Source organism: Dermacentor albipictus, chromosome 8 (assembly GCF_038994185.2).
Source record: "Dermacentor albipictus isolate Rhodes 1998 colony chromosome 8, USDA_Dalb.pri_finalv2, whole genome shotgun sequence".
NCBI lineage: Eukaryota > Metazoa > Arthropoda > Arachnida > Ixodida > Ixodidae > Dermacentor > Dermacentor albipictus.
In genome coordinates this window covers 95,590,288-95,617,063 of record NC_091828.1, presented here as the reverse complement: position 1 = coordinate 95,617,063, position 26,776 = coordinate 95,590,288, and the positions used below count along the sequence as shown (strand labels likewise).

Genomic DNA, 26,776 nt, shown 5'->3' with positions numbered 1-26,776 from the left:
CTTTAACAAATGCCATCGAAGCTGCACAAAACCGGGCTACGAGGTTCATTCACACTTCATACTCATAGGACGTTAGCATATCTCGAAATTTGCAATCAGGTTTGTGTAATCTTTTTGCTTGCCGCCGCACTGCCAGCATTATCCTGTATCACAAGAGTTTTTATTCATCACTAAGACAAGAAGCATACACCCGCGCACCTTCGCCATGCACATCCCGTCGCATCGGCCACCCTCTTCAACTTCTACGTTCACGAGCTCGTGCCCACCACATTCATGAATTCATTTTTTTCACCCGAGCGCCGACTGACTGGAACGTCCTTCCTCATCATGTCGCTGCAATAACCTGCCATCAGCGTTTTCGACCGCTGTTAACGCCTGCATTTTGTAAAATCCACCCCTTATGTAACACCGCAAAAGCGATCTTTAAGGAAAACAAAGTGATGTGAGTGATATGAAATGCTGGGCTAAAAATGGACTAATGCAATGACGCCGCCATGACGGACCGCTCAAAGTGGCCAGCGCGATCATCATCTGAATGTCTAAATTTGTCGAATATTAGGCTATAACTGGTCACAATACGATGTAAAGATAGGTACATGCACGTACCATCGTACACGTAAATTTCGTTCCGTCTCCTTTTGAGAACGTTCCGATGGCTATTTCAAATTTAGTTCGCATGGTGCACCAGATGGCAATCACATGGCACCACCGAAAGGGCGCAAGGCTCTGGGCGGCTTCTTTGATCTCGATCGCATCTCTTCGTTTGTGCTTACTGGTGACTCGTACTTGTAACTTATCGTTACCGGTGTTCGGCGTGACAAACACAGCTTCGTAAAACACCATGAACACAGTAATGTTTTGTGCTGTTATTATACTTAGCTTGAGCTAATGTTTGGCAAGCGTTTGAGCGGGATGCAAGAAGTTAAATTATGTATCGTGGCGACAGCCGTGGTGTTGCAAAAGCCATTTATTGGTGCTATGCCTTTCCTCTGGATTATGTTGTACTAGAACGATACTCATCGAGATTACATTTGTAGCTTTAATGAAATACGAATACGGATTAAGCCGATGGATCTTGTTCCATGTGCGGCGGGTGGCTTTTCGTTGTCTTTGATGAGCAGTTCCCCGAACAGTTTGCACAGGTCTTCCACGGCTTGGTGTGAAATAGTTTGTGGCTATGGTACTTGCCGCAAGCTTTCTTGAGGAACGTAGTCGAGCCGCTGCAAATGACCTTTCCTGCGGCCAGTATGATGATCTGGTCAGCCACGGCGTCGGCCTCATCCATGTCGTGCGTGGACAGCAGAACTGTTCTGTCTCTCGCAATCTGCTGCAGCAGGTCCCAGATTTGCCGACGAGTAACTGGGTCCAGGCCCGAGCAGGGCTCGTCAAGCATTAGAAGCTGCCGTCGAAAAGGTAATACAGTCAACCCTCTACAGACCAAAAGAAACAATTTTTAGTACCTTTTTTCTTTAAAAGTGTTATTTCTATTCCCCATCATCAATATTCAGAGAGCATAATGATTTCGAAACTTCCGCCTAGTGGACGATGTGGTTTCAATGTCTAGCTTCCCAGTTTAAAGCTTTTCCGGGAAAAGGTGGGTAAAATATCAGGCGAGCATGGTTATAGCTGAGGTGTCGAATGCCAGTGCCCTGCGTTTTAGGGTTTGTCACTCCCGTGAAGGGACCCCTGAAGCTCTGGATAGATAAACTATGTAAACTATGGCAGGGGCCGATGGAGGCAGTGTCCGTAGCTTAACGAGAAAGACAGTAAAGTTCGCGAGTGTCTAGACACGTTAACCGCTACTATGGCTTTCTTTAGTTGAGAAATTTTTGCGAGCGTTTTTTTACGCAAATAGCCAGTGAATCGCCTTGGTAAAATTTCTCAAAGGATTCCTCGAAGCTCTATGCCGCACACCGATTTCATCCCAAGGTGGATGCATACACGTCGATCGTCGCTAACTCTAAATACATACCGCAGAGCTTATTATGTAGGCTGCCTATGTGCATCAAAGCTGCTTTCTTAAGCGATTCTTAATCTTGAGATCTCAGAACGCTTTAGAAAACTGGGCATTGTTTTCATCTTTCACATTCTGGCTGCCAACTGAGGAGCCAACTGGCTGCCAACTGGCTGCCAACTGAGCCACCTCCTGCCTACCGCAGGAGGTGGCTAATCGGCTATGAGCAATTACAACACTGCAAGGGGTGTACTTACAAGCAAGTCATTGTTATCATTATTTGATAGCTTTTTCACCAAGGATAGCATGTTTAAGGCCGCGACCTGGTGATTCTTGTAAAAAATGTGCTACCAACAACGGATCAAAGGACGGCTGAAGGGTAGGCCGGTCCTCACGGAGGGCTGTCATCCGCAAGTACCAACTTTAGATCGGCCAGGGCGATTCGTCCGTATAGCACAAATTATATTTATTTTCCCTCATGAATAAGCCTCTTATACGCACAGGTGTCTCGATTGTTTCAGACTTAATCACATTTTCTACATTAAAAAATTGGAGGACGCTTAAGCTTCGCCTTCAAGAGTGGAACGCGACAGCGTTCCCGTCGACCCGCCAAGGGGTGTAAGACAGTGGGCTACAGGGCAGCCATCACTTACGAGGCGCCCCGCATCGGACGCGGTGAGCGCCGAGCCATATGGTCGAGCAACGCGGCGTTCGGCGCAGCAACGAAACGTGCGCCTGAGCAAGCGGAACGAACCGAAGAACTCGGTATCTCAGAGGGGGAAATGATGCACGCCAGCCAAACGTCGTGATCGGCATGGGCAGAGAGATAGACAGATAGCGATCTAAAGAAAGGAAGGACGCTTGATTCTGCCGAGGGAGCAAGGCGAAGCGTTGTCAGGGGAGAGGGAGTCGGGGCCGCGAACCGCCTCGCACCGGTCCTCGCAGCTCCAATGCGCGCGTGGCGCGCCATCTGTCGGGGCAGCGCCGTACATGGAGAGGAGGGGGTCTTCTGTGTTTGCCACAAGATGGCTCTGCGTGTGCGGAAAGCGCAGAAGAAATGCAGCGGAAACGCACTTCGCTACTCGTGTAATTGCGACTTCTGTAAGTTACATGCACATAATTACCGATAAACACCGCAGTATAACTTTCCATGGCTCGTTTCGAAGGCAACACCGCATTCACTAGAGGCGCGTTTGTACCGCTTGGAAGCATCAAACTCGTGGCTGAGTGGTAGCGTCTCCGTCTCACACTCCGGAGACCCTGGTTCGATTCCCACCCAGCCCATCTTGGAAGTTGCTTTTTATTTATGAAGTGCCTGCCATGATTTATCGCTCACGGTCAACGCCGCGGACGCCGACACCGACGCCGACGACACCGGCTTTTCTGCGACACGAGCTCCTTAACGCTATCGCGTTAAAAACCATTGGCGGTTCTCACCGACTGCGTTAAATTCTTCTCCTGCTTAGCATAAGAAGATTTAGGAAAAATAGTGAATTCAGTATAGCGCTATGTATCTGACCAGAACTTGATATTGCAATTCTGTAAACTGCCATGGCCTTTGGTTGCAGCGAGGGTGTCGGAACGAAATTTTTTTTCGTTGTGGTTTAGTTCTATTGAAAAAACGTTCCGTTCCGGGTCTGCTCCGGAAAGAAAGAAAAATAATTTGCAACGGTTAATATGTAAGTAAGCAATATGTAACGATAAAAACAGTGTATATTTTTCTCAATAAGTGAATTCTGAATCCTGATATCATGCTCAGTGGCTTGAGTCAAGGCACTCAGCATGTTCTCAGAAGCAGCCCTTGATCGAGTGTAGTCGCCGAAATGTGAAGCCGCTGTTCCGATAGAACGAACCTAAACGTCCTAAACGAAGGTTAAAACTTCGCCTACAAAGCGTGCTACCCGTAGAGAAACGGAACGATAAGCTCCTCAGGACGCAAACCCTGGGCTTTGCTACGATGAAGATCTGCCGAGTTACACCGAGGATCCGAGCGACAGCCTTAGATTAGTGAAGCACTCGACCGACTATCGCTCGGATCGCCGACTTTCCCCTTGAACCCAAAACCAATCAAAATTATATCGGTTTTGCTCCGAAACAAAGTAACAAAATTAAACAAAAATTACGACAATAATACATCGTTGAAGGGAGATGCAGCACGAAGGTCAATTTTGTCGCTCGTGCTGCCGCGTATGCTCGTACCAGCGTTTGACAGCGAGTGGTTGCGGTCATCGAGTGTGATGCGTTCATGTTTGCTAGTGTGCACATGACACGATGCTTGTCAATTTAGAAAATAAACGAATGTTTACAAGTGCATACGGCCGAAAAAAACTATCGTTCTTGCTTCGCATAGCCATCTGCTAATACGCTATCAAAATGCAACCGTTTACTTTTACCAAATACTAAACACTTTTGCAACTGTTTGCAGTTTGCAAAACAGTTGCAAATACTAAATACTTTTGCAACTGTTTTGCAATTTGCAAAACAGTTGTAAATACTAAATACTTCTGCAACTGTTTTCCAGTTTTCAAAACAGTTGCAAACTGCAACTGTTTGCAACAGTGCAAAACAGTTGCAAATACTAAATACTTTTGCAGCTGTTTTGTAGTTTGCAAAACCGTTGCAAACTGCAACTGTTTACTCTTACTAAATACTAAATACTTTTGCAAATACTTGCAAGCATACTTTTGCACTAACCTTGAGTGCGGAATAAACTTGCCACAACTAAGTGGCGATTTTTAGCGTATGCGTAGCCCATCTGATGAGAGTTTGCACCTCCGCCGTGAACGTATCATTCACGAGGTCTTTATAGGGAACACGTGCCTTTTGCTGTCCCCACTGGTGTCCCACTGCATGCCCGAGAGAAAGCTTGCCAATGTGAACGCGCTTTAAGCGTCTCGCACGGCTCACATTCGGAATTCTTGGGGACGGACATGAGACGGACATCATACATCGTTAGACAAGAAGTGCAAGTCAATGCACTATCTCTATACAAGCAATATAACGACTTTACACAAAGCCATCATCGTAAGATTTTGTGCGGCATGGCTGGATAAACGGACGCGATGAAGCAACATCACCTTGGGCTTCGAAGCGATGGCAATGGCTAGACTCAGCATTCGAGCCGTTCCGCAAGAAATCTCCTCTGGCATCTTGGATCCCACGTCTTTCAAGCCCAGCTTCTCCAGCATGCTCGCCGTGGCTTGCTCCACATCACCGCCGCTGGTATCCTGGAGCTGTTCCAAACACAAATGCATAAACTGTTAATGATGGCGTTGACTGAATGTTTGATGACTGTTTGTGAGAATACGACGCCACTTAACAGGTACGGTGGAATGAAAGAGCACCGAACGAGCAGGTGTTTTAAGTTTTTTTTGTACTTTTACGTAAAGAGTGCGAACTACCGTTTCACTATCTCTGCACTTCCTATGGTAATCTTTCTCTTCCAGTTCATTGTTGCAGAAATCATGTCTGATGACTGTCTCTTTGAGTGGGATAGAAATTCAATGTTACGGTATAAAGGGAAAAGCGTCAAACGAGGATGTATATTCAACCTGTAACACTTTTGTGCATGCTACGCTAACAATCGTATCATTTTTTTTCATTTCCCTCTCATTACAGACATTGTTGAAGAAATGTAGATCAGGTGCCATACTAATCTTTCCAAGTCAAAATTTTGGAGCACCTCCTTGCCAGTGTGTGATGCATCGCACTTACGGTGGTTCGAGGTTTAGATTACATTTAGTTTGGGAGTAAAATTTCAGCACGCGAAATTATTTGTGTCTTCGAATGTTGCTTTCCTTGCGTGCTTCAAGAGCGAACCACTCTGTACACGAAGGAAGTTCTACACCGAAAGACTCCTGATTTCGCCAACTTGTACCTACACTCGTGTTTGCACCATTTCGCTCACCTCGCTACGGTTCTTTGAAAGGGAAGATCTTTGTGTTAGAACGCGGCGCGGCACTTACAGTGGCGAAGTAAATGGCATTCTCCCCGCATGTCAGGTCCCCGAAAAAGATGTCAGACTGTTGGCACAGTGTGACGTCCCTGCGCACCGACTCTGGGCTGGTGTACACATTGTGACCGCACACCATCACTCTGCCACTCGTCGGCCCCCCTAGTGCGCCTGCACAGAGCACAGGTACGTAAAGTCTTTAATGAAAGGTATTTTACAGAAAGTACTGCCAATAATTGTTAAAGCCGTGTTTTCTAAAGCAAAAAAGCATATCAGCTTATACATGCATTGCAACCCGGTACGTTTGCTTTACCTTTTCTTTAAATGCAGCTTCAATAACTCCTCATCACTCAATAGTCCAAAGCGTGAGATCTTGCATTATTATCCCACATCGATAGCACCAGCACGTCCTCAATGGCGTGCTGTTATCGCCATTTCGTGAAGGCAAGCTAGGGTTCCTCTTCAAACCGAAACTTCCAGCTCTCTTACCCAACATTTGTAGTGCTACACGCAAGTCACCGAGAATTGCCCGTCGAGAGCTGCTTCGGTTGTGGTCCCATATTTGAACATATCTCTCTCACTGGAATTCCTCGGGAGAGCAATTTTCAACCAATGAAATACTGCACAAGAGGATAAAAAGTTGGGCGAGTTGCTACGGTAACATGATCTTGGATTGTAGCGCGAACTCAACACGGACACGTCCGTGTTCACTTCGCGCTACAATCCAAGATCAAATACTGGACATAGCATCGAATGCGCAGAGCCAATAGCGAAGTGCACGCACGAACCAAGAAGTTTGTGAAGTCAGACACTTTGTTTTGGGCTGACCACTACTCTGCTCATCCCGATCGCAACCGCCCGGTTCTGTCTAGGTACAAGGTGACCCAGAAAGGTATTCCATTTTACTCCTTCGATTGCTTTGGTCGCAGTCTTGTTCCTACAACCGTCGTGACACTATAGACAGCCTAGATATACTAGAAATAATCGCTTCTGCAGTGGAACGATTCACCTGTCAGGATCCTCAAAAGGGTCGTCTTGCCCATGCCATTTTGACCCAGCAGAACGGTCACCTTGCGTTCGTACACTTCCAGGTCCACGCTGTCCAAGACAGAAACTGTTCCAAGTACCTGTGCACCAAAAAAAGCAAGAAATTACAAAATCTTTCACAGGTATTTGTCAACTCGAGAAACTCACAAATCAAAGACAGCGACGGCAGTGAACGCGCCGCCCGTGCCCGGATAATTGCAATTGCACAAGAACTTGTCTTAAAAAATAAAAAATTGTTACGGCGCAAACACATGCAACCACAAAGTATCAAGGACGGGACACAAGCTTGTGTCAGCGCTTGTGTCCCGTCCTTGATACTTTGTGGTTGCATGTGTTTGCGCTGTAACAACCTTTATGCCAAGTATGCACCAACTCGCCCACAAAGAAGTTTTAATGAAGAACTTGTCTACACTAGGAATCGCGTTCAGCCACTGCCGTTAATGTCTCATAGGGGAGCTTACGGCACTGCCTTCTGTTCTACGAGTTGAAAGCCCGTCGACAATTGTTGATTTAAAAATTTTCCGAGCACCGGTCACTATAGGAAGTTTCTCACCTTTTTCAGGTCTCTGGTTAGAATTATCGGTCGCACATCCGGTGGCAGCTCTTCGAAGCGGGTTGGGTCTCTCTGTGGGGGCGTTGCATCGGCCTCTGTTTGTCCTGCGCCGCCTCTCCAGTATTTCTTCTGTGAATACAAAGCGGTAAGAGAGCGAGACAATGTGCCCCTGAATAAGAAAACACGTTGCTATGACGGCCTTACAGAAAATAAAGAAAAAAGAAGTTGCAAGAAGGCTCAGAATCTCGTTGAAGTTGATCAAATACAATGACTTCATGGGTGAGTTCGGAATGACAACGGGGAAGAGTCATTAGGCACGACACTATACCGTCACCTATCACGTGATGGGTGCAGGTGGGGGGGGGGGGGGACTTCTCAAATTATTCGACTGCGTTATGTCCGGGATCGGCCAACATGTTTAACTGCACATGCCCATGGTGAGCGGGCCACCCTCGTAGGCTGCACTGTGACCACGATCGGCCCACAGTTTTAAGCTGCACGTAATGTCGGAAACGCCCCTCATTTTTAGACCCTGCTATCTTCGGGATCGGTTCGTACGAAAGGCTAGAAACCCAGATACCCGATATGTTAAATAGGAGTAATCCGCTAGGCCAATACATACCCTTCACAAAGTTCAGCTTTATCAGTTCATTTTCCTTCCGCAAACGAAAAAATAAAGCTACTAGCTGTCGCTGTGAGAAGAGACCTCGTAAGCCCAAAAAAGACCCAGAAACGTTGTAAGAGTGACCCCAACGCCTTCACGTTCGCGTATCAGCAGGATTTTGACTGCGCCTGCTACGAGTAGTAAACTTTTTGTGAGCAAGGAGTAACTTACGTCACATTTTAAAGGATTCAAATGCTGAACTTGGAAGTCACGAAAATTTTTGTTGCGCAACAACGGCCCAATGACCAGACAATAATTTGACATTCATGATGTGGCGTAGACGTACTGGACATTGTTTATCAACGCGAAATAAAGAGAACTAAATTTGGCTTACGGTCTCTTTCCTCGCTTGATCAAATCTTACCGCGAATGCAAGGAATATAGTGCTTTTAAAGAACTTTTGATTTATTGTGGCTTGTGTCGTTTTAAAGCGGCCTCCATTTGAACAAAACAGATTTGCAGAGAACGATACTAGCAACGGATTAATAGAATTTTGCAATTCTGACGAAAATGAAGGTGGACGAAAAGATCACGTGCGGTAGATAGAAGCCACGCCCATATCTTCTGCATTACGCGTGAAGTGCTTTACGACTTAGGTTACCGTGGCGGTTAGGCTCCCGTCAGCTTTATTGGCTATTAGTATTTGTTTACAAGACTAGCCTTGGGAGCGTTCGCCAGTGCCTCTCATGGACATCGCAGTCAATCAATCACTCCAGTTTATTCATGTGTAATTGTACATGCAGGTTTGAAGAGGAAAGCTGCCATAAGGCAACATGACAGGTTCTCGCTCGCGCATGTTTGAGCAGCAACATTTCTCAGCCCACAAAAGTGTATAACAAATAATGAATGCATTAAGATAGGTGACACATTTCTCTTAACTATTACCGGCGTGGTAAAAAGCTAACTAGAATGCTGGCTTGTACAATTTACCAGCGGGTGTGGAACCTTCTTTTAACCAGCGGCGACTGTTTTCTTCATGTGGCTAACAAACCAAATATTGGGGCCCCCTGGCCCCGTATGTTTTTTTCAAATTCCCCTCCACGTCTCTAAGTATTTAATGGACAGAAAATTACATAATGACAGTTATACCTCGTCTGAACGCATATTACTCTCTCGCGGAACGTGGGGTTACCGGAGTCGTGGACGGCTGTAGCAATGCGCGTAGCATCATCTTGGGCCGTTTGGGGCAACCACAACGCGTTTTAAACGTTCACAAGAGGATCTTCGGCTTTTTGGTACGTCACGTCGGATCAATAGTGCAAAATTGGTTCAGGGACAGAGGAGGCAGGATGACAGAAGCGTTAAGTTTCTACGTATGTTTGTTTAAAGTGGTACCTACAGATATGCGTGCATGAATGACAGTGAGCGCACATGTCACGTAACCGTGATCACAACAATATTTAAAATCTGAACGAAGAAACGCAAGTTCATTCCGAGATAACCTCTCCGATAGTGCGCCAACACACTGAATGCCCAGTCTGTGTATCAAATCGACCTCAATTATTTCTCTTACCAGCTTTTTCTTCATTCTTGACTATGACACATCGGCGCTTTGAAATTGTGGCCGAAAAGAACTTGCGCTCTTTCGTGCATATTTCCAACAGTTTTGTGATCATGCATGGGTCCTCTTGCTCTGCAGAGCCTTCTAAAGGGCTAAAGAACCGCGTCAAGCCATAAAGAGGCTTTTTGTTCGTGGTGCTCAACGTATAAAGTGAACTGAATCGAATTGAATTTCTCGTAGAACTAAAGTAAAAACAAAAGCTACATGCTGACGATTACTTCGCAGCCGACGCTCTCCGCCAGCAGTTAACGACAGTGCGATTGCTCTCCGTTGTGACAGCCCTGTATCCTTTCATGACATGGAATGGAATGGAAAACTTTACTGGTTCTTTAAGATATTAGCGAGTTGAGGACGAAGTCTTCATTCTTGAAAACTTTGGGTCCTCTTCAGCCTTGGGTGGGCCCCTAGTCCAGGGCACCTCTGAGTCGGGCCACCTCGCTTGCGCGTGCTATGAGGGCCCTTTGGACCCCTAGCTCGCAGCTGATGAGCCGGCTCTCCCATTGCTCCGCACTTGGTGCACTTTCATGATAAATGTTCAGCGCCCGCAAAATGGCGCCACAATTGCGACAGCTCGCGTATAGATTATCTGGTAATTCCGTCGAGACAAATGCGTTTTGCGGACAAATCCAAAACTCTCTAGTCAAGCATCCAGTCGGTCTGGCGTCAAGCGAATTCTCCGGCCCATCCTCACCGTGAGAAAGAATATCGGGCTCCGCGGGTTGTCCACACACCACGGCAGGATCTGGGGGAGGTACCACGTGAGGAACGCTATGACCACGTTGGAACCAAGCATGAACACCCAGATCTCCAGTATGGTGACCTTGTTACCCATAATACGCCTGGTGACCAGGGACCAGCCTGCACCACCTGGGAAGCAAGAAAGATGGCACACAACATCGGATTTATTGGCTCGTTTCCTTGCTCTCGTACGCCCTTAAGAAGAAGCTTTAGCTCGGCCCGAAATTTGATGCCGCCTATTCAAATACATGTAAAATGTAGACAGGCTTTTTTTGACAACCACTGGCACGATATTAATGCAATTTGGTGAAATATTTTAGAGAAAAATTTTAGTTACAGCTGGAAGTTGAATTACGATTTAATGCCTCAACTTTCAGGACTTAGAAAAATTGCGTATTCGAACAAAATAGAAGCACGAGGACGATTAATTTGTAGGTCTGCACTAAAAAAAACATTGCAGTTCTGTAAGCGGCAACTGCTAGAGCACGACAAGCGCACAAATTTTATACACGGAGTAATACCTTAGATGAATTTGTTACAATGTGTACAAGTCTTTTGTAAAAGTACTCCTCACATACTAGCCGTCTTCTTGAGAGCCAAATATAGTATATAACTTTTGTACAATTTAAACGTACTATTAGCTGCAATTTACAGAATTGATATATCTTTTCTTTGTAGAGTTATAGAGTTGTAAACGTGATAGCTTTGTTTTCTGGATATTTGTGATCTTCAACAATTCTTGATTAAAAATTGATGGCCTAAATCACAAGTACGCTACCAACGGTCACAAAATTTAGGCAAACGTTTTAAGTGCAACAAACCTCAGCAAGCCTGGTGCAGTGCTTGCCTAGAAAAATAATTTCTGAACTGATAAAGTATGCAAAGCTATCATATCAACTTAGGATACACAGTTACGGACTTACAAACTTCATGCATCAACTGTTTTTACACGTGCCAATTTCGAGCACTATGTTTTAAACTACGAGGTTCGTGATTAAAATTCTCCTGTTTCAGCTTTTAAAAGTGAAACTGAGGGCGCAGCGGTCTGGCTGCTCTCTTGCCAAATAGGCCAACCAATCACAGCGGAGTGGTGTGAAAAATACAGGAAAGAGAAAAGATTATGGAGGGATATATAAAAATGCTAGAATAAAATAGAAGTAGAGTGCACCTGAATAAATCCAGCAGCCTAGGTGACTATTTGACACCGCCCCTTTTCAAAGGGGATGCTAATAAATCATTCTCATCATCATGGTGCAGAACCACAAAGCTCGCCTTCGCGCCTGCACGACAGCATGGTTATGAGGAAATGAACTCTTCTTGCGCATAGAATGCATTCAAACTGCGTTACGAACTTACGCGTATGCTGCCTCTGCAACCATGATACGATCAAGGAGTCATTTGTACTCGCTAACAGCTAGCAACTCCGCTCAACAAAAGGCTCTGTATAAGTTATGTGCGCCGGTGTGTGTGTGCGTGCGTGCGTGCGTGCGTGCACTCGTGTATCGAATCTATGTGTAGTCACATCGCTGTGTATAGATTCCAACTCATTGGATCAGCTGAGCTTTTTTCACTTCTTTTTTTTTCTAGAGGGAAACTGTGTATGGCCAGTTTAGAAGGCATCGGTGTCCACAGACTAAAAACCGTGGGCCGATCCCGAAGATAGGGAAATTCTGGGCCGACCCGCGGCGGAGGTGAAGCGGGCCTCAGGCACTCCGCCATCTTGCAAAAATAAGTTTATCATCTTCGTTCCAAATGCACCCCTTACCAGATCTTAAGCTGATAAGAACATACACGACACTTTGACCCGCGTCGGCTACGTCTACGTTCGCGTCACCCTTTCTTTGTCGGCGTTCCAAGCGCTTGCGGACCTCCTTTCCTTCCCTTCCGCTCTCCCGTGGTGGCCGTCCCGTCGAAACGTCTAGTTCTAGCTTCCTCCGGCTCCTCGGAACGGCAGTCCCGGCGTCCACTCGAATTTGTATGTAAACATGATGGTAAATGAGTCCATAGCTATGTTCGAATTTCTGCGTCACCTCCATGTCGTGCGCCGAAAAGCTTCGCCGGTCATCCACCTTCACATAGTGAAATGGCTCATGATTTTTTCCTCGTAAATGCAGCAAATGTCATTCGCATTGGCAGAGCTGTGATATAGTTGGGCCATTCCTGCGTTTCGCGTGTATTTTAATGGGAAATCGGAGTTCGTCCCGACGCAAAGCTTCCTCATAAAGAGGCAATAAATTAGGCTTTTCTTTATTTTAGGGACTTGTAGCCCCGACGCAAAGCTTCCTCATAAAGAAGCAATAAATTATTTAGGATGTTTTTTCTTTTAAGGGACTTGTAGTTTAACTCCGAACTGAGAAAATGAGGGGCAAACATTTCCTCAAAATGTGGTGCCATATCCGCAGTACCACTATATTAACGGGACGTCGCAGACTTGAAATTATGTCCCCAAGAAAAGAAAACGGTCTTAAAATTCCCTAGGCATTGTCAAGGCTTCATTAAACTGCAATAATTCTCGTAATCCATGAATTGCTATCCAGTCCCAGCCGGACGCTGTCCAAATCACAGTGCATCACGAGGACATGATTCGCAAACTTTCCATCTTTCGTCAGACTCCTCTGCCAGCTTCCTCAATCTTCCGCTGCACCCTCCTCCTCCACTGTCGAACTCGCTCTCTCTTTGCTCTCGTGGTTTTGCAACCCCCGCAACGCTCCGCGTTCGCTCTTTCATATTTCGCTGTGCTCGTTCTTTCGGTTACTCTGACACTCAACGCAGGGACAAGCGCCTAAGACCTGCGCTCTGTTTAATAACCACGAAATTCGAATATAGGTCCTCGGAGTTACGAGCTCAATGTTTTGAGACGACACCACTAAAGACACCAGATGTCGATCGCGCATCTCACGCTATCACGCAACGGTCGGGCAAACGCGAGAAAGGTCTCGTGATTCGCCGTGCCTCGCGAAAACGAGTGATTCGTTTCGGTGAGTCGGGGGAAAAGCAGCCGACTGGTCAATTCGATTTCCCTCGCATTTCGACTAGCTGCGGTAGAGTGGAAGGCTTTGTTGGTGCAGAAGTAAAATCGGTCCGCGAGTAATCACCACATAAATACTTCGTTTAGCACAAAACAACTGACACAAGAAAGGCGACCAGGACAAGGCGCTACTCTCAATTGACATCATTTTATTGCGTCACTCATTTATAAACAGCCTAAACTAGAGGAACATGCGCAGTGAGCACCATGTGCAGGAGCCACCAACATAGTAGCGCCTTGTCCTGTCGCCTTTCTTGTGTCCGTTGTTTCGCGCTAAACGAAGTATTTATGGATCCGCACCAACTAGCCCACCAACACAGTGTGCTGAGTAATCACCACCCACCGCCTGGTTTTCCGCGCGCTATTTTTCCCTCTACGAGGAGGTTTCCACCAGCCTTCGACGCGCCCACCTATCCACTTCAGACGTCCTTCGGTGTGAACGTGCCTTTAAGGACGCAGGCACCCTAACGCGAGAACGCGCCATGAATACCGCTGGCCGCAGAAAGAGAGTCACGAGAACAGGCGAATGGCAGGGTTTCCCGGCCGCGGAGGTAATTGGTCAGGTGGCTATAGCCTGGCTATCGGGAAGACCAAAGAGAAGCGGTCGATTCAGTCCCGTGGGCACATGCCGCGAGGAGCTACCAGACGCGTTCGTGATCGCTGATCACAGCCGCATTTGATTCCATCTCGGAATCAATTCCACCACCAGTTGAAATCGATTCCAACAACGACGCTAGCAAACGTGGCCAGCTTATAACCGATACTATACACCGGTGGTCGTGTCACTGACACTTCTAGAATATTGTAATTTGCTAATCCAGCTCACATATGCGCACCACATCAGTGTTCCCTTAAGGGTGGGAAAATACAGGCATACTCTAAAGCAAAAGCCTGGGTCTTAATAATGAATCGACCCACTCAGGCTTGCAAGGACGGGTGAGTCCCAGCCCGAACGAGGCCACTGAATTTGCTTCTGCTCAGGTTGAGTTCCAGGAAACCTCAGCAGTCAAGTCGTTGGTGAATCGGAGCCCGGATGAATCAGCATGAGTCTGCCTTTGGTGAGTTTGAGTCCAAGTGGGCCCGGTCGAGTTTTATAACGTCGAGTCTGAGCCCGAGTGTGTGCTCACTGTCCGAGTCTGAGCGAGTCCCAAGTAAAATGTGTACTTCGTGAATTCGCTAAGTGCTCGTAAGTTATTTACCTTAAATAAGGCTCTCGAGCCTTATTTGTGCCGATAACCAACCGCGAAAAAAAATTATCATAAATGTATGTTACGGTAAATGAATCGCTAAAACGACAGCGCGTACCTTTGAAGTCCTGGGCGAGAAACATGATCATCATGACGGAGACGAGGCCGCTGTGGGGAATGATGCCTCCCAACAGTTGATTTCCCCTGCTTGTGGTCAAGTAGTCGGGCACCGTAACGGGCGCTAGCGCGGCGAGGAACAGTCCCGGGGCTACCATCAATATGGCGAGGAAGAGGAGCGTTCTCACCCAACCTGCAGACGTGGATTCCGAAACTAAGGGCGGGTTCTAATTCTGGCAAATATTTCGACATAGTAAACATGTACATGAGCTCCTTGCTAATATCCAGATGGCCAGGAAGAGGACCATTCTCTCCCATACCGCAGAGAGGGATTCCGAAACCAAGAGGAGGTTCTAATTATGGTCGACATTCAAGATACTCTATATATTCCCGAGCTTGCGGCAACTATCAAGATGGCCAGGAAGAGGTCTGTTCTCACTCATCCTTCAAAAGAGGATCTCGCGAATTAATAGTGGGTTATAACTATCGGCCACGTGGAAAATAGTGAATAAAAAATGTTGTTAATCTTGTTGCTACATGTTATCAAGACGGCCAAAAAGATTACTGTTCCCGCCCATCCTGCAGATGGGAATTCCGAAACGAATGGCAGGTTCTAATTCTTGCCAATACTGAAGATAGTCTTTATATTGCTATAAAAAGTGCCTTCGAGCACAAGCAGTGGAACGCATTTGGAAAATGTCCCGTCCACATCGCGGCCCCTTGCACCTATAATAAATGCTAACAAACACGTTTTATATTTACATTTGAATACGCTGCAAGCGCGAACTTTCCAAACTGCACTTTTGCATTAAGAAGCAGATAAAAAAGCCTGAGCGGGTTTTAATGAGCGCAAAAAACGTTACCATGGAAATTACAAGCGCTGTGTTCTGCATCTGGAGAACCCAATGCATCAATTTTTGTCTCGATGATGTTTTCACGGAGCTCTCATTTTCTGGTTTTGTGATAACATTAAAAAAAGCTTTAGATGGCCACCGTACGCTCACTCTTCCACGGAGAGTATTGAACGATCTCTATTATCCATTTAGCAGACAAAGCTAAAATCTAGAGAATGCTCTCATCAAATATTGTGCTCTATGGGCTCCTCGTTATTTTTACCTACACCCCTTGAAAAATGAATGTTGTTCTAGATGCTAACATAAGTTACTAACTTCTTGCAAACTACTTTGGCATCGTATCTAGTAGCTGCAGTTATTAACGGAAGCATTTGTAATACATAACTAGAAATTATGTCGAGCATAACTAATGAGCTCCTGAACCGGCTTTGCAAGTGTTACGAACGCGCCTGATTAATCATTTCAAAATGGTGCCTCCGCAAACCACGGCTAAAAGAAGGAACTTCTAAGCCACAATTACGTCGCACAATTTATAAGCATATTCGGATAAAACAAGAAAACAAGGATCGTAGTCACGCGTTATTTTTTATCGTATTCAGTATACCACTAATGAGAGCCTTAGGGCGCAAATCACCTGCTACACGCGCTGTACAAGCACAATCACATGAGAGAACGGTGTGTCACCTCACGACATGGTGAACAGACTTCTATGTAACTTATTTCAGAGTTCCCTAAGCCGTATACAGAACCACACTTTCGGGGATCCCGACTTCGGTCGGTGAGCACTATGTATTTTCTGAAGTAAATAAAATTGACGTCACAAATTTTGATCCCATAATGTATGAACGCACTTGCACAAGGAGGTAGCACACAGCACTCAAGCAAAAATTAATCAAGAAAGCTCCAGTTCCATTCAGATATTGCACAAAAAGGATATCCCCCATCAACCCAGCTCAATACACCACGGGAAAATGTAGTAGTAGGCATTGCTAGCTGACCTCGATTGCAGCTGCAGTGCTCTAGCGTTTGTAAATACCTAGTACCTGCCTGTGACAACTTTTACTCTTACTAAATTTTAACTTGCAGTTACAAACATGTTATTATTTTTTTAAATATAATGAGATGCTTTAAAAATATATACTCAGATAAACCCTTGTTAGGAAACATCACAGAGTCTTCTTGTTATCTCCGTGTTTTCATAATTGTTTTCTTTAAGAAATGTATATGTATCAGCTTTATTGGAAAACGTAAATTTTCAGAAGGTATATAAAGTGAGGGGGGAGGGAGGTCATGAAACGTTTGTTACTACAAAAAGGGGTCGCGCACTGGAAAAGTTTGAGAAGCTATGTATCAGGTCAAATAAATACACGGACGATTGGTGAAGAATACTGTAGCCCAAGATGAACGTTAAACCATGCACTTTATGTTTTTATTTTGTATTGATGGGCCACATTACAATGCCTTTAGTTCTTAAATGACGCTGAACGTGTGGACTATCGTTAATATAGGTCCAGCATAGCGATGGGCCTACACCATTACGAACAGTTGTGGTGCAAGGATGCAGTTTTATTGCGACAGCAATTATATGGACACTCCAAACTCATTTCGGCCGTCGGCGTCGCTGTGAGGTTTCGCTTAAAGTGCAAGGGCGATAACATAGTCGCCGCCCGCCCTGCAGTGTATGTGCAAACTGTACTGTACTGTACACTCTACTGTACTATACTGTACACCTGGGTATTGTATTACATGCTGTATTTGCCATGGTGCTACTATCAGTGCATTCCCCAAAATGTACTTTTTCTTTGTATTTTTTCCTTATCGTGTAAATATATTTTTAGTTGTATTGTGACCTACCACTCCTGCAATAGCCCGAAGTTGGGCTGACAGTATCAATAAATGAAAAATGAAACCGTGCGAGGTGAGCCAACAATCGCGGCCAAATATCGCACGCGCGAAAGGAACGCACTCTTCTCTCGCGCGCGAGGCACCAGTAGGGGGGGGGGGAGGGGAGGTAGGGTTCTCCCCGGCTGCAACTGCGCATGCGCCGGCTGCGCGAGGTTGCGCAGCCTATCTTGAGAGCGACCTGCGTTGGGGGTGGAGCCTAGGTACGTGGCGGCTCGTAGCTTTGCGCGTGCTATGTGTTCTCGGCACTCGCTTTGCGTTGAAGCGACAGGAAGCACAGATGCCACTTCGCCCGCTGCTGCTGCCGCGCTTCCTCACGCCATAATTTTAACAGCGAGTGTCCGCAAGTCATCGAGTGTGAGGGGCTCGTGTCTTGTGTGCGCGCTGAAACCATACTTACTGATTTAGTTTGCAAGCGAATGCTTATAAGTTGATACGGACGATAAAAGTACTATCTTTACTTCTGCATGACTGTCTCCAACTGTGCTATCGCAATCGATACTTTCGCCTTCCCGGCAAGACTGCGTCTATTTTTGTGTGTGTGTGTGTCAATACGCGTGGAAAAGTGGTGCAAAAGTGAATCTCACCGTTTGGACACACTGAGGTGACCAAAACCGGTACGAGCGCTTGGCCAACGTCGTACAGAAGGAAAGAGATCAAGACCATGCTCGGGTCGATGCCGTAGGCGTATGACACATTATGCGGGCGGACCTTGGTCGTGTACATGAGCAATACCACGATCGCACTCTCGACGAGGTAGAACGCCAGCGTCGTGAAGTAGTGGCCGAGGGCAAACTGGGCCGCCGACAGCCCCATCAGGGCCTGCTTTTCCTGCAGCACAGAACGAAGGAAATGGCGCGAGCATGTTGCATAGATCGGCGCGACAATGGCCGATATTTCCCGATATTGGCATGTTAAGCTTGCCCCTCTTCAGGCCTATGGGGTAGTCATTTTGATCTCATGGGGCCCTTTCACAAAAAGTGAATGCGGCGCTACGCCTTCGATATTCTCATCTCCCCTCGCAGCAAAGTTCGGACGTCATCTTGACCGTCTTTTTTTTTAGATTTGTTATCGATATGGAAACACGAAAACTCTAGCTGATGGTACCACACAGACGACTCGTGCTGTGCCACTGGCCTAAAATAGCATTGCTACGGGCAGCACCCGCTCTTCTTCGTTCGTGGCGCCTCGCACCTACAAAAATGGATAGTCGCGCACTTGATGAATTGGTGGACGCCCACGAACGTACGGTTGAAACAAGATGCCTGAGTTTAGTAGGAGGAATGACGCAAAATAAAAGGAGTCTGAGAATTGTATTGTGGTTTCACGGCGATAAAGGTTATTGAACGGCAACAATACATTCCGTCTCAGTGGGGGAAAGAACACTGCGAGGGAACTATTCCCAACGACACGAAATTTTCGATATAATTCTCGGAATATCTTTCGAGGTCGCGTTTCCACAATGGCAGCACCGCACCAAGAGGCCGTAATGCATACCCTGTGCATGAGAGTTCTTGGTTGAAAGAGAACCTTACAGGGCGGCCGACTTACAGAATTTAACAAATGGCTCCCGTGCGCACTTGCACTGTTCTTTCCTATACTTACGGCGAGGCCCGAGGAAAGCTCGTATTCAATGGCGTTGAGTGATCGCAGTGCCGGGATCATGAACACCAGGTACAGCATAAGGGTGAATTCTCGTCGGTATGGCGCCTTCATGTCACCGTAAATCCACCCGGGCAGGTCTTCAACCACCAGCTGCGAAGGGTACACACTGAGTTTTACAGCTTAGCTGTGAATACGACTAGAACCGCTATAATACATTATCTGTAGGTTTCCACGGTTTTCCAGAAAACCATCGTTCACGAAGTTTATAGTTTGAGGAAACTTGGGGAATGTTACACACAACATGCGGACAAGTGCTGAAGTATGTGTCAATTATATTTTAATGAAAAGTTGCTGGACATTCGTTTTTGGCCCGTTTAGAGGCGTTATATAAAAGCTTACACAGTATCTCCACTGCCTAGAGAGGACTAAAAGCCGCAGAAGCTGCATACTTATTGGAAATTAGGGACGCTTGGCAAGTGACACGTACTGACTATTTTCAAGTGTGGTCGTAAATAACATCATCTGAAAAAGAATTGACCGTTTCTTGTCTTTACCAAATTTCTATGCGTCCTATGACTTACGCAATTACCTTTCCTGGCCTTTTCGGTAAACTGTGCGAGGCGCGCTATTACGACATCTTATACCACCGAAATATGCGCACAGAAGGACATGAACTGCTGGTAGTCGTTCCTTCTCATCTTCGGACAACTATACTCGCGCAACTCCGTGATGTCCCCACCGCTGGCCACCTGGGTGTTTCCAGGTGAAGCATGCCAGCGTCGTAAGAAGCCTGCTTTGCTTCCGGCAGGAACCCTCCTGCCAACTTGATATACCCACCGAACCGTTTTATCGTGTTGGCCTCGACCTGTTGTGCCCTTTCTCTACCTCCAGAGATGGGAATGAGTACATCGCCGTTGCAACGAATTATTCAACCCGCTGTGCCGTAATATAAGCCATCCCGACCAGTTGGGTTACCGACGTCGCAGACTTCCTACTCCAAGACGTCATCTTACACCACGGTCCTCGGCAGCTTCTCAAAGACAGGGGCCGCTACTTTTTCTCTCGGGTTATTGAAGATCTACTTCGCTCTTGTGTCACGAAACAGAAGTTCACGACATCAACCACCCTCAAACGCACGGCCTCACTGAACGCCTGGACCGAACACTTACACATACGATCTCGATGTGCGTCTCCTCAGATCATCGTGATTTGGACGCCGCGCTTGCATTTGTGACGCTCGCCTAGAACTTGTCACATCATGACACCGCTCTCTATTCGCCCTTCTATCTCCTCTTTGGTCGTGACCCGACACTGCATTTCGACACGCTCCTTCCAACTGCTCTCGAGCCCCCGTCTGAGTGCGCTCGCAACGCTATAACTACAGCCGCCCCACCAGATTACCCACCATCGCCTTTCGAAGTCGCATGACAGAATTCGTTTTATGACAACCGTCATCGGGATGTCCAGTTCTCCGCCAGCGACCTCGTCCTTCCTTGGACTCCTTCACGGTGTGTGGGCCTCTCGGCAAAACTGCTCTCCCGATACTCTGGCCCTTACCGCATCGTCCGACAGCTCAGTTATGCGACTTATGAAGTTGCTCCAGCCGATGCGTCCCTGTCGTCAACGTCCACTGATATCGGCTGCGCGGGTCCTTTCAAGCCCTATCATGCGGCCGCCATCTACAAGGCACCCGATCGGCGCTTTCGACGCCGGCGATTATGTCACGGTGTCACGAGAGGGACAAATGTGACGGTCACCAACAAGACGAAAGAGACGACGTAGTGGGGCTAACCTAACGTTCGGCCATACTGGTTGTAGCGACCATATCTGCTGCAGAACAAACACGGTTTCATTTAGCCTTATATGTTGCCCGTTTCATTTTTTACCGAAATAAGGTAACACATCTGAATGGGCGACTCTATGAATCTCAATGTTTAACCTGTTGCGCCTGTCCAAATCATCGCGATCGAATCTCAACTGAGACATGTTGGGTGCATCGTCTTTCTCAATTTTGATAACTCGGTCTTTGATACCTTGTATATCTTTCCCGCTTGCATTCGAACGCTCTTGTACGCGATCAAATTGATACGACATCATCTGAATTGACTGATAATTACCACCCACTTTCTGGCTTAGAGGGAGAAGAGCCGTCAGCTTGAGGTTTATGTCAGTAATAAAAGCTAACACACTAGCTCTCGTTTCTGTTCCGGCCTATCAAGGTTTTCTTTGATGCCGCCCAGTCGACACATCTCGCATTTCCAGTTCCATTTGCTTTGTGGTCTATTATTAGCAAAAGTTTCCTCGTTTAGGCCAGAGCAGGTAACGTCATGAAAACTGAATTCACAAACGATGCATACAATCGCATTTGCGTCGTCACGCATGACGGAGCGGCGTGCATGGCAGCGGGTTATGTTTCAACAGGATCAATACAAACGGCTACAATTTCACGTAAAAGCCAAAATGACAGCAGCGGCAGCAGTAAAAAGAAAGAAGACGTATGAATATAAAGGATGAGGCCAACCTGCAGTATATCAGAAGAACAGTTTAGCAAGCTGCCGCTGCCACTGCCACCACTGCCAAAATGCGAAGCCAGCAACACGCCATCCTGAGCAGGGCTCTAACACGTTTATGCCGCCAGCGGCGGTTTCCCTGCTTCCGCAAAAAGCAGCCTTTTTTTTTGCTTTTGTTTGACAGACGCAGCGACAAGCAAGGTGCGCTGATCCGGTTGAACCACAGGCGTCCAATAGCAGCTGATAGAAGTCAAACGCGGAAGCTGAGCATATCGGCCACGGCGTCAGCAACGGCAGTATAACAGTAGAACGGTTTAGCAAGATGCCGTCGCCTCTACCACCACTGCCATAAAAAAAGAATCAACTGAAATGCATGGTTCATCATGTATTTCGGTTGCTCCGATTAGATAGATAGATAGATAGATAGATAGATAGATAGATAGATAGATAGATAGATAGATAGATAGATAGATAGATAGATAGATAGATAGATAGATAGATAGATAGATAGATAGATAGATAGATAGATAGATAGATAGATAGATAGATAGATAGATAGATAGATAGATAGATAGATAGATAGATAGATAGATAGATAGATAGATAGATAGATAGATAGATAGATAGATAGATAGATAGATAGATAGATAGATAGATAGATAGATAGATAGATAGATAGATAGATAGATAGATAGATAGATAGATAGATAGATAGATAGATAGATAGATAGATAGATAGATAGATAGATAGATAGATAGATAGATAGATAGATAGATAGATAGATAGATAGATAGATAGATAGATAGATAGATAGATAGATAGATAGATAGATAGATAGATAGATAGATAGCCCCGCCAAGTGCTTGTAGTAGCCTAGGAATTCCAACGCATTACTATTCGCTTTTAAGGTGTCGATTTAGAGCGTAAGATGAAATGGGCGGGTTTGAACGCGTCGTGGCTATCACTGCGACAGCCACGAATCGACCATCGACAAAACTGCCGATACACTTGGCTGACCGGCACGACCGCGTGGTTAGACTTGTCCCACAGTGAAAACGATGCGATTCTGGTTGTATTATGGCAGCAGAGAAAATTTGTAGAACTGAGCCTATCTACATGGACAGCCTCCCGACAGTGGCTGCGCCGGTCAGAAAACGGACACACAAGCTCTACTACATAGTTCTCGTTGAACGTCTGCGTAGCCACATGGTAAGGACCACGGTATCTGGAGAACAAGCTAAAAGGAAAGGACGGTTGCTACTGGTGGAGCCCACGGCCAAATCGAAAAGCCAAAAGGAGAACTTGTGGGATCCGAACCAGCACGGCGGTGCTTCTAATGGGACTGGTCTGCCGATGTAAAGCAGCAGGCTAGCTTTCTTGCCTAACACATTTTGAACAATCGGGTGGGTAGGGCGAAATTGTATCAGTGGTGCATGAACGTTCGCGGTCGCAGAGTAAAAAATAGGGAGATAAATTATATGTGGTTCGTGTGCCAGTACTATGGTCGAGTGTGACGAGTGGAAGGGTCCAAGTTGTAATGCTCGGACGCGGCGTACTGTACATGGCCAGCGAATCACCAAGAATAGCCTTGGAACCCTCCATCAAGTCGCCTTCGAGTTGGTAAGCGCGTCTACTGCGGTGGATTATTGGTGCTCCTTGAGGCTGGGACGCTAGATGGCGGCGTGACGTGCGGACGTGTCTGCATCAGCTCCGCCAACCGAAGTTGTCCTACTTGTTCCAATGTACTTTTTCCTCACGATTTCTGCTGCAACGACTCCGGGAAGTTACAAGGAACAATTGGATGGCGCATCTAACACGGTAGGTCCACTGAAACCTTTTTTGTGTGTCCTTTCTCCGACACCAAGAGTTAAGCCTATTTTGGTTTGGCACGACATCGGCTCCGCCGTAGCGCGGGAAGGTGCGGCCGCTCGCTGAGCCGACGCCCAAGAGCGTTCTAAAACATTCCGCCATGCCTTACGAGGCAATGGTACAGGGAGAGCAAATCTCCAAAGAAGACGCCGAGTCCAACGGCTGGATTACCGCTCACAGAAAGCGGAACGCGGACAAAACCTGCGTCGAGAACGAGACGCGCAAGGCAACGCAAAAAGGCACCCGCGTTGGCGCCAAACAAGCCAGCCAGCTAAGAAAGGTTGCCGCAGCCTCCAGGCTACCGCGCCTGCCTAAATCCCACTTTCGAGTTGTCGTCCGCCCGGGGGGAGGGCTGGACGTGCGAAAATGCAGTCAGATCAAAGTCACGAACGCCATTTTAATGGCGGCCAAGCTGCCCCCGGTGGCAGCCGAGGAGGATATCGTGTGTGCGAATGCAATGCAGAATATCTTTGTTATAAGCACACCCTCCGAACTGAACGCCACTGCATACTCCCAGGTCCGAGAGATTATCTTGGCGGACAAACGGCACCCTATCGCGGCATACATTACGCCTCCGGGTAATACCTGCAGAGGCGTGGTCAGAGGCGTCGATGCCGATCTGCCCGAAGCTGCACTGCAAAGCCTTTTTGTCACACCCAGAAACCCGATGGTGCTCGGAGTCAGGCGCATAAAAGAGTCGACTACCGTGATCATACTGTTCAATGGCATGAAAGTGCCCAACTATGTGCGCTGCGGCCCCAACATGGTGCGCTGCACGCTGTACAAGAGGCAAATAGACACTTGCCGCAACTGCGGACGGGTCGGTCACAGGCACGACGTTTGCCCCAGACCGACCGAAAAAGTGTGTGAAAAGTGCGGAACTTTGCAAACCACAAACGGACATGAATGTGTGCAACCCAAGTGCGCGCTTTGTGGAGACGCTCACCTCACCGGCGACCGAACTTGCAAAAACAGGTATCAAGTTCCTTATGTCGTGAGGAGACGACGCAGAAGAGGAAGGAAACGCGGCAACAAGAACAACGCAACGAGCAACGCTGGGGGTCGAGGAACCCCAGTTCCAGCCACAACGCCAACTACGAACGCTCCCAGGAACGCCACCGCGGAACGTTCTAGATCGAGATCCAGGAGCAGATCCCGGGTCCGGATCAACTCACAACCCACCTGGGCGGAAAAGGCAGCTAAAACAGGTGAGACCCGTGCTCCCGCACAACAAGGGCAACTCCAAGAGCAAACGCTAGGCAAAATTCAATCACTCGAGCGCGAAAACGCGTCTCTTAAAAAGGAACTGTCTGAAATTAAGTCATTATTGCAGGAAATGCAGCAGAGAGAACGCGCGATCGGCGGCCAAGCTGTCGCAGCAGCCGCCTCTCTTAACAGAGGCGCTAAACGCAGGGCGAGCCCCGAGCCCATGGACGACGAGGAGACGCTTAACGTCTCGGGGATTAAGCAACTGCTTGACCAGCTAAGATCGGACATAGTTTCCGAAATTAGCCCCATCAAGCTCCAACTGAACGAGCACACAGCGAGGCTCCAAATTTTAGAATCCGACAGACAGCTTGCGCTGCTCGGTACGCCCCCACTACGTAAGTAAAATGGCTAACTCAAGCAATCTAGTTATCTGGCAATGGAATTGCGCCAGCTTCCGCAAAAGGAAGGCAGTCTTGCAACAACTACTTAGCTCTGCTAGCGAAAGGCCATCAGTAATCCTCCTCCAGGAAACACTCACCGATGTGATCGCTCTTCGCGACTACCATGCAGAAGCGCACTTTTCGGAGGGCAAAAGAGGAATAGCGACACTCGTCTCAAAGAGCCTCGCCTATTTACGTCACGACGTTAGGCCGAACTTAAAAGTCGAACACATCATGATCGAGCTCATCCAAAACGCTAAACTCAACCAATCCGTTTTCATTCTCAACGTGTACAGCTCGCCAGCCGACAGAAGGGAGACGTTTAACGCTCTCTTCCAGAAGGCATGTCAAATTGCAGGCGATCATCCGCTTATCATAGCAGGGGACTTTAACGCACAACACCAAGATTGGGGTTACATCAAAGATACGGCCAAGGGCAAGGCCCTCGCGGCAAAGATAGCAGCCTGCGGTCTCACCTTGGTCACCGATCCAAAATACCCCACCACAATTGGCAACTCAGTCAGCAGGGATACCACGCCAGACCTGACCATGGTTAGAAATGCGGAGGAACCGGTATGGACCAATTTACAAGAGAACCTCAGCAGTGATCACTACATCAGCAGCCTCGCGATAAGAGTGTCATCACCACCTCTCAGAAAATTCAGAGTAACGGATTGGGATCTCTTTAGAGCTATCAGAAAGAAGGACGAGACTAAATACAGCTCGTTAGAGGAATTATTCGCCCGCCTCCGAGAAGACGTTGCTGCTTCCACAAAGGAAATAGAGACGGACAAAGAGGTAGAGCGCATGGACAGTAGATTAGCACACCTGCTAGAAGCCAAAAACGCGCTACAGGCACAATGGAAAACACAAAAGTTAAATAGACGCCTACGCAAAAAGATTGCAGAACTTAATAAGCAAATAGATGAACATAGCCAAACCCTCGCTCGGCAGCAATGGGACGAAGTATGCAACGCCGTCGACGGGCAAATGAGGAGCGGAGCAAAATGGAACATCCTCAAGCATCTGCTTGGGGACAAACAATCCAAAGCCAATCAGAGGCTCACTATTGATAGGCTCATCCACAACTTAAAAAACTCTGGTATGACCGAGAAACAAATTACGGACGAGTTGGCCTCGAGGTACCTCTGTATCGAACCCGGCTCAAACAATGGCTACCTCTCTGCGACGCACGAGAACGAAACGGACCCTCTGGGCTCCCCCTTCACGTACGCGGAGGTGAGAGAGGTATTATACGAACTCAATTGCAGATCAGCACCGGGTCCCGATGGGATCACAAATAAACTCTTAAAGAATTTGGATGATGGGGCCATCGAGCTCCTCACAAATAAAATCAACGAGGTTTGGGAGACAGGCGAGGTACCACTGGAGTGGCGTAACGCGACCGTAATCCTCATCCCGAAGCCAGGGAAACCCTTAGAGCTTGGCTCGCTACGGCCGATTTCACTCACTTCCTGTGTGGGAAAGGTCGCCGAGCACGTCATTCTCAATAGGGCCGCTAAATTCACAGAGGAAAGAAATCTATTTCCGTTTAACCAAATTGGATTCAGACCATCCATGTCCA

General features: G+C 47.2%; 1 protein-coding gene and 1 pseudogene across 4 annotated transcripts in view; both read right to left on the bottom strand.

The window, feature by feature from the left end:
• LOC135912887 (phospholipid-transporting ATPase ABCA3-like) overlaps window positions 1-26,776 on the bottom strand; it is a 77,683-nt gene that overhangs the window by 34,159 nt on the left and 16,748 nt on the right. For all 4 annotated transcript variants that reach the window (XM_065445463.1, XM_065445462.2, XM_065445465.2 and 1 more), the window contains 9 exons: window positions 19,163-19,312; window positions 18,145-18,388; window positions 14,803-14,994; window positions 10,423-10,598; window positions 7,507-7,635; window positions 6,916-7,033; window positions 5,920-6,077; window positions 5,032-5,187; window positions 1,189-1,399 (listed from right to left, as the gene is read on the bottom strand). In XM_065445463.1, the coding sequence (XP_065301535.1) occupies window positions 1,189-1,399; window positions 5,032-5,187; window positions 5,920-6,077; window positions 6,916-7,033; window positions 7,507-7,635; window positions 10,423-10,598; window positions 14,803-14,994; window positions 18,145-18,388; window positions 19,163-19,312 (1,534 nt within the window). The remainder of the gene's footprint in view (window positions 1-1,188; window positions 1,400-5,031; window positions 5,188-5,919; window positions 6,078-6,915; window positions 7,034-7,506; window positions 7,636-10,422; window positions 10,599-14,802; window positions 14,995-18,144; window positions 18,389-19,162; window positions 19,313-26,776) is intronic.
• LOC135912957 (U2 spliceosomal RNA) lies at window positions 12,107-12,286 on the bottom strand (annotated as a pseudogene).